This window comes from Triturus cristatus, chromosome 2_2, assembly GCF_964204655.1.
Source record: "Triturus cristatus chromosome 2_2, aTriCri1.1, whole genome shotgun sequence".
NCBI lineage: Eukaryota > Metazoa > Chordata > Amphibia > Caudata > Salamandridae > Triturus > Triturus cristatus.
In genome coordinates this window covers 462496740-462512501 of record NC_140582.1, presented here as the reverse complement: position 1 = coordinate 462512501, position 15762 = coordinate 462496740, and the positions used below count along the sequence as shown (strand labels likewise).

The 15762-nt window shown below is 45.2% G+C and overlaps 1 protein-coding gene across 12 annotated transcripts in view; it reads left to right on the top strand.

Annotated features, from left to right (window-relative positions):
• Positions 1–15762, top strand: part of BLTP1 (bridge-like lipid transfer protein family member 1) — a 1988102-nt gene that overhangs the window by 959538 nt on the left and 1012802 nt on the right. For all 12 annotated transcript variants that reach the window (XM_085641559.1, XM_085641555.1, XM_085641564.1 and 9 more), the window contains one exon: positions 4014–4183. In XM_085641559.1, the coding sequence (XP_085497685.1) occupies positions 4014–4183 (170 nt within the window). The remainder of the gene's footprint in view (positions 1–4013; positions 4184–15762) is intronic.

Sequence of the window (15762 nt, the reverse complement as noted above, 5' to 3'; positions counted from 1 at the left end):
TAGTCTCCAAGCCGGGCCTGCGGAGGCTCACAGATGTCACCTCTATATTCGTTCCAATTTGATCACACCTCCTCCCACTTTCGGGGGCACCCTCGCGCCGTATACACAGTCTTCTCCTGCAGCATACACCAATCCATGTCTCTTTGCCATTCGGCTAATTTCGGTGGAGCGGAGGCACTCCAAAGGCGGGCGATGTTTCTTTTTGCCACCATTTGCCCAAGTGTGACCCAGAGTTTCCCTTTCGCAGGTAAGTGTCATGCCCCGTGGTTCGAATCGACAGACGATCCAGTATACAAGGCTTCTACGCGCTCATGAACGCGCTTAGCGTTCTAGCCTGGAGACCTGTTTCCGTCCTTGGTTCGTGTTGCCTGACTTCCGGTTTGAGACTTCCTGCTTCCAGAGTCGCGTTCGTTGTGCATTGAGCATTTCGCGGGTTCTGCCCGCGTTCCTGGCGTTCTCGTGAAGACGCTTTCTGAGCACAGTAGCGAGTCTGCTACTTTCGTGCGGTTCGTGCCGCTTTGTTCGCGTTGTCACCCGTCTCGGGTGGCGGCGTCAAGTGTGAGTGTGTTAATTCCTTTTCCTGGTGCAGCTCCTCATATAGTTGCATTCACTCTTGGGTGGCGGTGTTCAGTATTTCCTTTTCCTGGTGCAGCTCCTCATATAGTTGCATTCACTCCTGGGTGGCGGTGTTCAGTATGAATGATACGTTTTCCCTGTTTATGTTGCCAAACCCATTTCCTTAGTCCCCCGATTCCAAGGTTCCCCTCTCCGTATTCAACGGTATCAGTATTCCCTTACAAAACTCACTATACCCCTTGGTACCCTGAACCTCAGCCTCCTGTTACTCTTGGACCGTCACGCCTCATTGGCGCTTGGCTCACAGGTTGGGCCACACCAAAGGCAGTCCGTCACAGCCCCAATTCTGTAACACCAACTTACTCCCCTCGCAGTGGTGCGAGTATCCCATTGGGACAGAAGAACATTCGTAGTCCGAAGGGGACGCTAGTGTGGACCCCGATACAGGGGCCGTTGTACACCTGAAGCACGGTAACAGCGCTGTGCGCTACATCTTTCTTTTACTTGTAACACATTACTGGTGGGTGGAAGTAATCGTTGTTGTTTTGTTCCATCTCTCCAGCTCTCTACCTACGCCTGAATAGATTCTCGTTGTTACCTGTCACTTGGACCTAAGCTGGGGAATTTATGTTTCCATTATTGAGTAATAGGGTGAGTTGCTTGAGTAAGGAGAGGTATATGTTACATCAGGGAATAGTCCCTAAACCTTTTGCTTTGTGTGGTGTAGGAACTCCTGGTCTGCTCGTCCCAAGCCTGCACTCTCAAGATTCACATCACTCCCGAGTGGAGGTGACACCCATCTTAGAAAAAGGCAAAACCCCAGTGGTAGGTGGGATTGGTAATGTCTATTGATTGCCGTGAACAGTGTGATAATTAATAGTGATTAGGCCTTTCTATTACAGCGCAGAGAAGAGCTTCATCCTTGGTTCCACCACTGCCACACCACCGACGTCACACCCACCTTCCCTTGTTTTGTTACCCTGTTTTCCCCTGGCGTGTCATCCGGTTCTCTAGTGTTTGATAGAGACGGAAGGCCGTAGGGGAAGACTGAGACCTACTCTTCAGATTCCTGACGCTTCTGCAGAAAACCCTGAGAACCCTTACAATAAGTCTGTTCCCAGATGTTCAGGAGGCATCTCTTTGCCTCTGGGCGTATGTCTACCTCCTGCATGCAAGACACCACACGCCTCCAGTACCTCCGCACACTCGGGCATTCCCACAGTATATGGAAGAAAGAGCCAGTCTCACCGCAGCCCCGCCTGCAGAGCCCCTCCCCCCCTCTTCCCATCGCCTGCAATCTAGTGCAGGAGATGTACACTCTATGCAGTATTTTAAGTTGTATGAGCCGAAGTCTAGCCGAAATCGCCACCTCCCTAGGGGAGGCCAGCGCACTCACCCATTCCTCATCATCGATCTCAAGTCCATCGGCCACCCACTTCTCTTTAAGGGACCCGAGCGGATCAGGAGGATTATTTATCAGTTTTTTATATGTGAGTGAGATGGCATGCTCTGGCATGTATCCGTCGAGCAACCTGTCCTCAAGTGGGGAGGCCTGTGGGGGCTTAGTCCCTGGTGGTATGTTGGATTGGAGGGAGTGCCTAATCTGCATATATCTGAAATATTCAGTGTGTGCTAAGTTGTATGTGTCCTGCAAGTATGCAAAGGATCTGACCCCCTTGGGCCCCCACAGGTCTTTGACCTGTGAGATACCAATAAGGTCCCAGCTATGGAACCCCTTCGTGTGACCCAGGCTACCCAGTCTCTCCGACGCCCACAGTGGAGTGGCCATAGTCCGAGTATTGGACCAACCAAGCTTACGATGGGCCACGTGCCATATTTGCACCGAGTGTTTAGTCGGTCCTGTGAGATGATGTTTACCAGGTTTAGAGTAGAGTTCGACTTCATAATTCCCACCTGGGAGTAACCATCTATCCATCCCGTAACCTGGGTCTTTACCATCCCTATACGTCCCTTGGTTGATCGCCGACAAGTGAGTGGCCCAGTAGTACTTGCGGATATCCGGGAGGGCTATCCCTCCGTCGTACCATCCCAGTGTGAGTTTGTGCAGCGCTATTCTAGGTGTACCTGACCAGAGGAGGGCTCGCTGCGCCGCCTCTATCGCCACAAAATAAGAATTCGGTACCAAGTCCGGGTAGTTTTGGAGGGCGTAGAGAAACCTAGGAAGTGCCATCATTTTGAAGAGGGCCGCACGGCCCAACAGGAATAATGGAAGTTTCTGCCAAGTATTAGAGTCACGTTGGAGCAGTCGCAGGGGTGGTTGTAGATTCTTTTCATACAGAATAGTCTTGTCCACGGAGACAAAAACTCCGAGGTATTTGAATCCGCCCTCCGCAACGGTGAGCTGGCAGTCGCTGGGAAGCCTGGGGGGCCTGCCATGGAGGACATAGAGGAGGGACTTGCTCCAGTTGATGCGGAACCCTGAATTCTTCCCGAAACTAGTGAAGATATCCATTGCTGCCACAATAGACCTCCGTGGTTGGGATAGGTAAAGGAGGATATCATCGGCGTATAGGGAGATTTTGTCCTCCCATCCGTCCGCCCATTGTATCCCTTTGAGGTAGATATCTTGCCTGATCCATGCCGCAAGAGGCTCAAGGGAGAGCGCAAATAAGAGGGGTGAGAGCGGGCAACCCTGTCTGGTTCCCCTCTCCAGGGCGAAGACCTCAGAGACCCTGTTGTTAACTATCACCTGGGCCAGGGGCTCCGAGTAGAGAAGACGAACCCATGCTATAAAGTGGGGGCCGAAGCCCATTTTACGGAGCACCGCCATCATGTAGGGCCATTCTAGGGTGTCAAATGCCATGGTGGCGTCAAGCGACACCACCACCGCGTCCTCTTGTATCGTGTGGCACCTCCCCAGTACACCATTCAGGCGTCGAATGTTGAGCGCCGTATTGCGATGGGGCATGAAGCCGGACTGGTCCGGGTGGACCAACGTGGGTAGGACTAAATGAAGCCTATTGGCGAGAGTTTTCGCCAGTATTTTCGGTTCTGCGTTAAGCAGGGAAATGGGTCTGTATGAGGAACAGGACTCACTCCTCGGTTTCCCTTCTTTTGGGATAGCCACTATAGTGGCTAGGCGCTGCGTTTTTCTTAAGTGTATTTTATTATGTTTTGTGAATTTATATCACTGTATTTTTCTTTTTTTTGCTTTTGGTACATTGTCCTGACATAATGTACGGAGAAAATATTTCTTCCTGGTTTCATTTGTCCTTGGCCATGATGTCACCTACGTTTTACTATCCACCCATCTTCAAATTCTACTTTGTCAGATGCAGTTTCACTTTTGAGGTATTATGGGAAATAAATTGCTGATAAGATGCTTGTCTTTTTTTAATAAAGACTTATTCAGTTGCAGTTTAGCTTTAGTCTAGCTGAAAAAATATAATGTAATACTTTTCTATTTGTATATACAGGACAGAACCTTTCTACAATACCTTCTGCTTCAGACTTCAATACAGTATTGTCTAGTGAACAGAACACTCTAGATGGAACACAATCTCAACATAGCACCAGTGAAGATGATATTGCTTGCATAGAAGAGGGCAACCAGGGGTTTCCTGCAGTCCAGCTTGCAGATGCCCAGGTAAAGGATGTTTAGGAAATGACTTCAGAAATGTGTGTTTTCAAGTTTCAGAGCAATATGATGTATAATAATTAATTCTTTATCTTCCATATTATTTACTGACATGCATGTTTGTGTATGTTTCATTTTCATATTGGATAATACGGTAAAAACAAAAATTCTGTTCTTTGTAAATGACCTGCAGATGACTTGGCAGGAGAGAGCGAGAGAGAGCTTCACAACTGTAATTTTAGTTAGGTGCTAGTTGCTATCATTTTTTTGTTTCGAATAACGTTGGCACCTTTAGAATAATCCATCAAATAGGGGCGGGGCAGGGAATCCCAAAATGCAATTTCCATAGAAATATTTTTAACAGCGCTACAGCCAAAGCGGCTAAAAAGAACCAGATTTGGTAGAAAGCTAGATCTTTACTCAGAAAACCTGCTTTTTGTTGTGATTTGTTGTAAACCGTTGAGTAGTTTTTGAGAAATTAAGGTTCAGAATTCATAGATATCTGGAACATTGGGCTGAAATTTAAAAATGTAAGCCTTCTGATTGGCTAGGAGGCTTTTTCAGAGCAAGCCATCTGATTGGCTAGCTGTAACATTAAAAGAAAGAAATGTTTAGGTAGCAATTCCAGGACTGATGGACCTGGACCCCTGTCCTGAAAATGTTCGGGAAAAAAAGGCATAAAGGCGCACGGTAGGGATATCCTGACCCCTCGTAGCCCATGTGGGTAGAAAATATTTTGTGTGTGTGTGTATATATATATATATATGTGTGTGTATATATTATCTACTCGCGGTCGCCAGTAGATAGTTATAGTTAGGACCGTGTTTCCATAGGATGTCATCAGTGATTTCACTGACCATGTCATGAATGATGTAATATGTGACATCATCAGCAGTGGATTGCGGGCGCGCGAGTTATAGTTAGTAGAACTAACTATAACGAAGGAATTTCAATGGTTTTGTATGAGTGAAATGTCCAGCTAACTATAACACCCCTGAAACCTATGTTTTTTTCAGTGAATTTCTAAGGTTTTTTAAATGCTAATTCCTAACTATAAGATGTCTGAAACCTATGGTTTTTTCAGTAAATATACGTGTATATATATATATACATGTGTGTGTGTGTGTGTGTGTGTGTGTATATATATATATATATATATATATATATATATATATATATATATATCCAAAAGCCATATAATGTCCCTGGGACCCCATACCGTGAGGCCTGTTGCAAGTATGGTGGCCCGGGGACTCCCTCCAACTGGAGACAGAAATACTTTGTTTTATTCCCCTGCCCACACGCACATGGGAAGGTGACACTGGATTGTTCCTCCCCGGCTGGAGCAGAAATAAAAGCTTCCCATGCCAGGTGTGAGCACATTGAAATATGCCTGCTCCTGATGACACTCGAAGATGGTGCTGGATGAATAGCCGACGGGCAATGGATACCTGATGTCAAGCTTTAGCTGTCCTGGGTGGGACTGGGACACCCTTCAAAAATTAAATAATAAATGAGCTGGCGAGCTGTTCATTTATTATTCACTGCCCTTGTCAAGGAGTGCCCCACAATGCTCATAGGAGTCTTATTTGCATAGGTTTGCTTGCTTTTTGTACATCAATCTTGGCACGAGCTCCACCAACATGTTACAAAAATGTAGTGGGTACTGCAAGGAGTGCAGCAGCCCCCCCCCCCCCGCAAATCAATAATTAAAAGTAGCCCTATTTTTCCTAGGGTGCATACAGCGTGACTCCGGAAAGGTTTTTGGTGTTTGTAAGCATTCCTTTAGCTGGGGCTTTTTTCTCATCATTGTGGTTGCTGTGTTGGCTGCATTGGCCTGAGAAGTGTAAAAGAGATTCTAACAGTGTTTAAAATTGTTGGAAAAGACACAAGGCTTGCATTGTATATTAATGTGGCTACCCCTTGACACAGCCAGTAGGTATGTCTTAATATAATAATGTTGTGATCCCTTGACAGAACCAATAGGCTTGCTTTGTATATTGATTTGGTCACCTCTCAACAAACCCAATAGTTTGTCTTTTATATATGTGATGTGGCCACCTCCTTCACAAAGCCAGTAGATCTGCATTACTTAAAATGACACTTATTTACATTGTGATAAGTTCTCTCATTGCCTTGTGTGTAAAGGGGGCAGGGGAATGGAAGTTGTAGGAGATGGTTTGAGTGCAAGGCTTGTCAGCAATAGACCGGTGATGTTATAGTTAGTTATGATAATAAGGTCATACTTTGTGTTAAAAAACCCTAGAAATTAACTGAAAAAAACAAAGGCTTAAGTGATCAATAGTTAGGTTTAGTAATAATATCTTACTTTAAAAAAGCCTTACTACTTCACTGAAAAAAACAAATGTTAATGTGACATTATAGTCGAATGAAAATGTCAGTTAAAAAATATCATAATTAAAAAACACTGAAATTAACCAATTAATAGTTTACTGGGTAACTATAACTTGTGCCCCCGCCATGAACTGCTTATGACCTCACACATTACTCATGACATTCTCAGTGGCATTGATGACATCGCTGATGACCTCATCCACCATACTGATGTTCAATTTACCATACAAACCAGTACATACTTTGAAATATGTAAATAAATACTAAATAGTGCAGAATCATGTAAAGCGTAAATTTCATAAACATACGTGTTTATTTAAAACAAATACACTAAAGCCCAGCCCCTCTAGACATACTAGCCCTGTTCGCCATGTGCACAAGTTTTAATGGATTTTCCACTCCCATCAGACAGCACCCAAGTCATATTCAGTTGCACAGCCCATACTACCCAAAGCCATCACATCATCCACACATTTTCACGGAGAGCCCTCTACCTACAGACTATCACAACCATTTAGCTGGTGAAGCTAATACTACCCACAGCCTTTTTCCTGTGGACAATTCTTCACAGAGAGCCCACACCCTCCATACACACAAGCCTTATAAAGTGGCCCAGCATGTTGCAAATGCATGCAGTAATTAGCAGTGCAGAAGCTATAGTAAATTTGCTCTAGATGTAGCTCACCAAATAACTTTGTGTGTCAGAAGCGTATAGCAAACTGTCACGCTCATTGAATGATATCATTGATGGCATTGAACATGTCATGAGTGATGTAATATGTGAGTTTGTAAGCAGTGCATGGCGGGGGCATAGGTCATAGTTAAACCAGTAAACTATAACATGAATTTCAGTGGGTTTTTTTTTAGTTTAAAATAATATTTTTAATAGAAATGTTCATCTATGTCTCTTTAAACTTTGTTTTTTCAGTGAATTTCGAAGGCTTTTTTTAGCATATATTTTAGGATTTTTAGGAATATTTTATGATATTTTTACCAGACCTTTCTATAACATAACTCTAACCATTGATTTTTCAGTGGACATATACACACACAAATAAGGGTTTTCTCACTACAAGTCTTTAGGTAAGTCTAAGCACAAGAAAGCCAAACTGGACTTGCCTCCATCTTGCCCCTCCTGCATAGGTCAGAAGCCACATGCCGTTGACACTCCAAAGACCTGACTTCAAGCCTATTCTAAGGTGGGTCCAGAGCACTAGAGTTTCCTGCTCGCTGTCGTCAACCCTGCATCAATTAGAGGCCATGCTGCAGGTTTTCGGGAATGCCGTCCTCCCCTCTGTCTCACTTTTGGATCCCATGGAGCAAAAAAAGGTTCCCAGTTGTACTTCTGCCGATAGAGCTTACTCTAACATCGACTGACCCATTTGGGCTTTTTCTTGCTCTTTACTAGCATTGGCCCATGCTTTCAACCCCAGCCTTGCTGGCCACGGCGGTCCCCATCATTCTGGTGCTGACCCTGAATCCAGCAGTCCCTGTTCTGGATACGGCCCTGATGCCTGGTTCCAGTTCATTCACAGTGGTTGTCCAGATATTTGCACAAGTACTAGACCTACAGCTCTCTACTATTGAGACAAAGGTATTGGCAGAGGTTTGGTAGGCTGGGCCTTTTACATCAGAGCCCTCGCTATATTTTAAGGAGGCTTTAATAGACACCTAATGGCATCATGGGTAAAGCTGCATTCGGCTTCTCCAGTACGACGCCAAGAAGCTAGGTGGCATAGGTCAGCCCCTGAAGACCCAGCCTTTCATACTCCGTACCTGACCCCTGAGCTTAGTGATTCAAATTTCCTTGAGCAAGATCTACTCCAATGTATTCCATTTTGCTCCACCAAATAGCAAGTCAGAGTGCATTGACTCAGTTGATAAATATATTCCTCTGCCAGCTTGGCCCTTCAGTCCTTAAATGCTATTTGTCTCTTAGGCCAATATACTCACGCCCATTGGGACGAGTGAGAGTTTTCTGGCTATCCCTGATAAATTCATGAGCACCTTTGCCCAAAGAACTCAGGATGGACAAGACACCACAAAATATGTTTTCGTTGCCAGCCTTGATTCAGAGGACTGTGTAGGACAATACTTGGGAGCCAATGTCGTAATCGGGCATCATGCCTGATACGGGCCACAGGTTTTTCCGGTGATGATTAAGCATCCCTCATGAGCATGTCATTTGATGGTTTCAGGCTCTTCAGAGGAAAGGATGACTTTCTTTAGAGCTTTTTAAAGATTTCACAGCCTGCTCTCCAACTTTACTTTCAACGGTCTGTCAGTTTTATAGTGCAGGATTTTCAGAGGGTAGTTTTAAGGACTATTTCATCACCAATTGCAGCCGTCACAAATCTGTAGAGCAATTGGACCAGATTAGATTTTTCACTGGCCTAGAGGATACCAAGGACAACAATCCTCAAATTCCTCATCACCTGCCACAACTGTCACCAAGCCATTTTTATTTCCCCTCCTAGGGACATGCACAGCCGGCAGGATTAAATATTTTCTAAGCAGTTGGAGAAGTATTACATCACCTCAGTTGGTGGTACAAGTTCTTCAAAGAGGTTACTTCCTGCCTCTCACATTATCTCCCTTGCCCCCACATCCCACATATTTTCACCCAACCATCTGTGTGCTATAGCACTATCTTTTTTGCAGGAATACCAAATGATTTTGACAGGGTCTTGTAGGTGAAGAAACGAGGCATGTTACTGAACTTCGTGATGTCCGAGAAGGACAAAGGCCTCTTAAATACCTTTTAACAGAAGGGCACATTTACGATGCTCACTATGGTCTAGGCTCTTTCTGACCTGGATCTGGGAGATTGGATTGTGTCCTTTGGCCTGCAGGACACACATTTTCTCTCTAACTCTGGGATGTTTACAAAAGTCATGGCAGGGATCGGAGCCATCTTTGCAGTTTGATGATCCATGTTTTCTTGTACATTGTTGACCGGCTTTTGAAGTAATGCTTCCTGCAGTCAGTCACAGACCACCTCTAGGTGACGGTCTTACTTCTTTCATACCTGGGCTTTTCATAAGCCAAACCAAGTCCCATCTGTTAGTTGCACAGAGGATTTGCTTGATGGGTATCATTCTGAAGACAGTCCTTTTCAGTGCATTTCTACCGCAATGAGTTCAGGACAATCAGTATATAATCCCAATGTTTTAGGCTTAATCCACAGTTCTGGTGTAGGCGTTTCTGAGGTTTCTTGGGCTTCCATCCATATACGTCATCCGTGTCCCATGCGCCAGAGGTCACGTTTGACCCTACAATGGTTTCAGTAAAATGGCAATCTGCCCATCTCAATCCAGATCTCACAGGAGATAGCTCAGGATATGTAGTGGTGGTAGACAAACAGTAACCTGACTTGTAGCAGGCCTACCTCCACCCAGGCTTCGAGGTTGTGACTAGTCGCTTGGGGGTGTCTGGAAGAGGGGAAGATCGGAGGCCTTTGGTCTCTGACGGAGCACCCACTTCTTTTTAAATCTATTGGAGCTTCGTGCAACCTGGTTGCCGTTGAAAGCCTTCCTGCCGACCATGATAGAGAAGGCTGGTTCAAGCCCTCACAGACAACAGAACCACCATGTAGTACTATAACAGGCACAATGGCTTAGCCAGGAGGCCTTGCACCTTTGGAGGGGATTGGATCAGCAGCAGATCTTTCTGGTGACCAACCGACTGGCGGCTTCTATGAATACCAGAGCAGACAAGCTGATGTGAAATCGGCTGGCGGGCCATAGATGCTATCTTAATCCTGATGTGGGCCAGAGCATCTTCCTACAGTAAGACATACCTTGGTTAGATCTGCATGCCACTGTCATCTACATCATTTTGTTTCCGACAAATTGCTGGTGAGGACTCAGGCAATGTTCCTGCTAAAGATAGCATTACCCTTTCATGACAGACCTTCGATTACCCTACCAGCATTTTTCACACCGTCTGCTTGAACTTAAATTTGATTCCACAAGGAACCACAGTGTAGACAATCAGTTGTTTGTGAGTTTTGCTGGGACTAGAAAAGGTAAAGTGGTGCAAAAGAGGATGCTGTGAAGGTGGATCGTCCTCTGAATAATGATATGCTATGCATTGGCTCAGAAAAAACAAATGAAAAGATATGAAAGTATGCTGTTCCTAGAGAGAGCTATTGGTGAACAAAGAGATGTATGTGTCCCCGAGGTCAGGAGGAGAGTCCTCCTTTAGGAAAAAGACCCTCACACACCCGGCAGACTAGCTGTCATATGTCGTCAGCATGTGGCCCAGATGTTAAGTGTCATCATCGGGTCTGCTCCGAATCAGAAAAAACAAACCCTGAAGGTTAGCAGACCCATTTTGCTATCCATCAGAGCCAAGGTTGCAACAGCGGCAATGTCAAGGGGAGTGCCTATCCTATACACTTGCTAAGCTTCGATGGGTGTTGGTTTATATGTTTACTAATCACTATTGCCTTAACAGCCATATTTTGCAGAGAGGGACCCCTTTAGTTCTGCTGGACAATTTGAGTCCACTTCCCTGACCCTCATGATGCCAACCTCCCCATTAGGGATAAACCATCCCATGTTATGGCACTTGTTGATGTTATTACACTGACTGCCATTTTTAGGACCATTAGAGGAATGACAAACCAACCTGAACTTCATCCAAAAACGTGACAGCGTAGTGTTATCACATAGGCTGGGAACACAAGTTAACAAAAACACAAGAACATCAATTAGCACTTAAATTGGGCCATATTCTATCACATGTACACAACATAAATCTACCTCCGCTTTCCCATATCTAGGACAAGGTGTTTGCATTTCTGTGTAATATTTATTAACCCTATCAGGGGACATGTACATTCTGTGTAGATAAAAAAAAAAATTAAGATTTACTTTTTCAGAAGTTCGTCCAAATAGATGAGTAAGACCCTCTCGGTCAGTAGTATGTTTTCTGTTCTAGTTTAATTTGTCTCTGAACATTTATGCACATGGGCCAGCACTAGCACTTTCTTCTTTGTCCTAATGGTAGCCCAAAGTTCTATCCCTTTAGGCACAATCTATGGTGCCGCTAATCTTATGGGACTCCCAACTTATCCCACAGATGGTGCGCCTTAGGGCCACCATGTGTGCACTATGACTGGGCAGACACTCCGCTTATCCAAAGGTCTTTCCAGTTCCTCATCTTCCACCTGCCTTCATCCAGGACTTATGCAAAAATAACACTTGATGGACAAAATGCTGATCAATGTCAAACATTCAGCCCAGTACAGAGATCTTGGCCAAAATCCATTGTTTTTTTGCTCCCCGTGCCATTGCAGTTTTAACCCAGCCATATGCAAATCAGTCTTGCCTATGTTTGCCATGGGAACAGTCCAGCCCGAACTGCCAGGCCAGGTCCTCCCTGGACCGGAAACAAGCATCCTGGGACGGTTTCAGGGCATCACCCCTAATCAGCCAGGCTAGCTTGACTCCAGTGGCATGAAGAGCACAAGACCCACGTCTGGGCATACCCCTCCCACTCGGGGTGACAAATGCAAAAAGAACAAGCTTTGGCATAGCCAATAGGTCTCGCCTTTGGGACCTTATAAGTGTTTAGCCATGCAACAGTTGATGTTGTTGCATCAAGGATATTGAGCTGGATAACTAAACACTTATAAGGTCCCAAAGGCGAGACCTATTGGCTATGCCAATGTTTGTTGAGGACTGCAGCTGTACGTGGGGAGGCGAACTGGAAGTAGTTGCTTCATTTAACCTGCATCTTCCAAGTATCCAAGGCATACATGATCTCCACCATGGCTGTAGTATATAACCATTGATCTATTTCAGTGCAGTGATTAACAACGTATTGAGAGTTTGAAAATGTTTGGGAGGGCGATGGGTCTGAATATGACCAAGACATTGCTCTAAAGCTTAGCAAGGTGCTATACAAATAACACTTTACTGTAGCAGGGTCATCTGTAACCTGAGGTGCTGAATACAGACCATTGTTGATAGGGTGCTGTGCTCAGTCATGACCAGAATGTGTTACTCAAGATGCACAATTGAAAGGGCACTAAACTACCCACCATACAATTTTGTTTTATGTTTTTACACGTTTACAAAACTCATCTGGGATTTCAAGAACAATGAAATAGTCATTTACTCTGAATCCCACGATTTTGGTCATTTGCCTTAGTAAGGATTAGAACTAAGGTCTCCATGGTAAAACATATGCAACGTGGCAGCTAAAACCGCTGTTCTTGAATTCAACAATACATAATTTGTTCTTTTTTCAAAGTAAGATGAAAACCCTATTCAGGCGGTGAAGTTATGATGAAAAGCCACCGTACACAGTAAATAAATAAAACCAATTACGGTCATGGAAGCGGGAGAGCGTGTCATCCCGGGTCCGGTTGAAGGCCACCGCACACACGAAATACAAAACAAAAAAAAAACATTACGGTCGGGGAAGCGGGAGAGTGTGTCACACCGGGTCCCATGAAAAGCCACTGCACACACAAAATAAATAAAACAAGCGGTCTTCACTTTTCAAGCACTCGCACTTGTGCTTGTGGCGGCATCCACCTTGCGGGAGAGAGCAGCGGCACGCAGGGGACATCTTTGTAATTAACGTGGCCGCGCCGCTGCTCGCTCCCGCAAGGTGGATGCCGCCACAAGCACGAGTGTGAGTGCTCGAAAAGAGAAGACCGATTGCTAAAGGCCCTCTCCTAGAGCAGCCCATGCACGCTGCCTAGGCGAGATCTAACAAAGGGCTCACTGTGCCACTGGATTCAAGCCAGCCAGGCTGATGAGGGGTGATGCTCCGAAACTGTCCCAGGATGCTTTTTTCTGGTCCAGGGAGGACCTGGCTAGGCAGTTTGGGCTGGACAGTTCCCATAAGCAACAGGGTCAAGACTGATTTAGGGCAGGGTCTAACCTGGGGTGGCGTGGTGAGCAAAAGAATGATGGATTAAACCCAGATCTTTGTGCCTGGGTGTGAATGTTTGCATTGTTCAGCATTCCATCCATCAATTGTTCTTTTTGCATCCATCCAGGACTAGGCTGCTGACAGCAATTACTAGACTTTGGAGTGCTTCCTATGTAAATCTAGACCTCTGACTTGGGGTAAGTTTGATCAGCCATGGTCACCTGTCACCTGTCAGAGTCTCTCTAAGTTGATTGAGAGCTTCTTTCGTTTTTCCTCTGCTTCCTTTGTCTCCTGGTCCGGCTAGGTGGAATATGCAGTGTTTACCATGAGAGCATACTCCTGGAAATTGTTTTGGCCTGGTTTCACGTAGAAACCCAGGTCTCCAGTGCATTCTTCAAGCATGACAACATCTACCCTTTTTCGAAATCCCTCTGAGGAGCATAATTCTGCCCAACCTAGTTGGATATGATTCTGAACTTTGGAAATGCATTAGCACTGTTTTTCAGTGGGCTGCTATTCCTCTGCCATAGACTGACTCAGAACTGTGAAATCCTTGCTTTTACAGTTCCTGAACATGCAGCGACATGCTGATCTTGACAGCGTGTATGTTCCCAGCAAGTCAAAAAGAAAAGGGGTGTAGGTGTAGAACACCAGTAAGCTATCGCTACCTTGCACAAGAGCATGGTAGAAGTCTGCCCAAAAACCAACCGCCTACAATTGCAAATCAGCTTAGTGGTGATTCTTCCCGTGAAGAACATTTCATACCTACACTCACTCACTCCTCCAAATTATCCTTTCATTGTAACCATTAGCCTCCAATCGGCATGATGTGAGCATGGGCCTACCCCCAGTCTAAAAGGACTTAGTTCCTGAAAAAAGCACCTGTGAGCTACATAAGGGATCCCATGACCTTACTTTACTATTGATGTATCCAGAAACTGTGTCATGCACTAACCAGACCCAGATAGCTCAAAGACCGACAAGTCCAAGTGTGTTTCCATGTGTAGTCACTTTTAGTCTCAGTGGGTTAAACATCTGTGGTCACTATCCTGCCCCGCCTTCTAAATGTGGATCTGATTGACCTAATGCAGACGCCATCACCCTCTGGGCATGAGATAGTCATTTTTGATGGTACCAGCAGACCTTAGTTTAGATGGAACAGTATGTATATCTTTGTAGTTTCAGAACTCTTAACTGTGAACACAAGGCATTTGATTTACCTGTGTTAGAATATTGCTCTTCCCTTCCGCCGTATTATGTATTTTCCTACTTATTTTAATGTTCTTTATCATCTGTCAACTGCAAACAGTGTTGAAAGATGCCAAGTTTTGACAGGGGGATCAAGCACCGCTATATTGTCCTTGTTTGTTGTAGAGCAAGTCTGTGATCAGCTAATTAAAATGCACAGTGCATGTTGTGTAGAACTTGGTTGCTGAGTCTTGTAAATGTACTACCTTGTGTTTTTTTTTTTTCACTTCTTCAGTTTGTATGCTTTTAATCACTTGTTTACCATTTTACTGTATATTTTATAGGTAGTATGAAAGTATTTTGTTTTTTACATAAACATTCTTGCGACCATTCTCATCTTTATTGCATCTGTGATATACATGTTGTACTGTTGCAAGACTTCCATTCACACCACCTCATTTGACCCATTGGGCGCTATTGATGTGATCTCTATATCAAGAGTGCCCATGGGCGGTTCCCATTGATGGGGGTGGGCGGTCACGTCAAAGAGTATGGCAGTGGAGTAGCAGCTGTTCTGTACTGCTCTAGTGCCCCCTCTAAACTTTCACAGTCCTCTGGGGCCAAGCAGGGGACTTCCGCTCTCCTGCTGCAGGCCAGGTGGATGTGCCATCCTGCAACTGACATGATTAGGTCACTGTGCAATGACATCAATTGCAGGGCCAGAATCCAGGATATGGTTTCCTTGTTTGCCTACTAGCACAGATGGGACTGAAACCAGCCCTGGTCTCTACACGTGCAGAAAACTGATCCAAAATTGAAATATTGCAGAAAAGCTGAGAAACTCAACTTTCCAGCAATATCGCTCAGACCTTCAAAATACCAGGCGACCACTGGGGGATGTGATCCCCCAGCTCTTCCACTACACTCCAGGTGTTATTTTTGCAGGGTGGGGTAGAAAGCACACTAGCCACGCGCTGACCGCTGTTGCTGCCACAGGGGACTACCTGTCCCAGAACTATTTGTTCCCTGGAGGGAGGTGCTCCTGCTGCCCTCGCGCTACAAAAGTGCTGAAAATCACCGCTGCGCGGGACGCGCTGACCGCTGTTGCTGCCACAGGGGACTACCTGTCCCAGAACTATTTGCTCCCTGGAGGG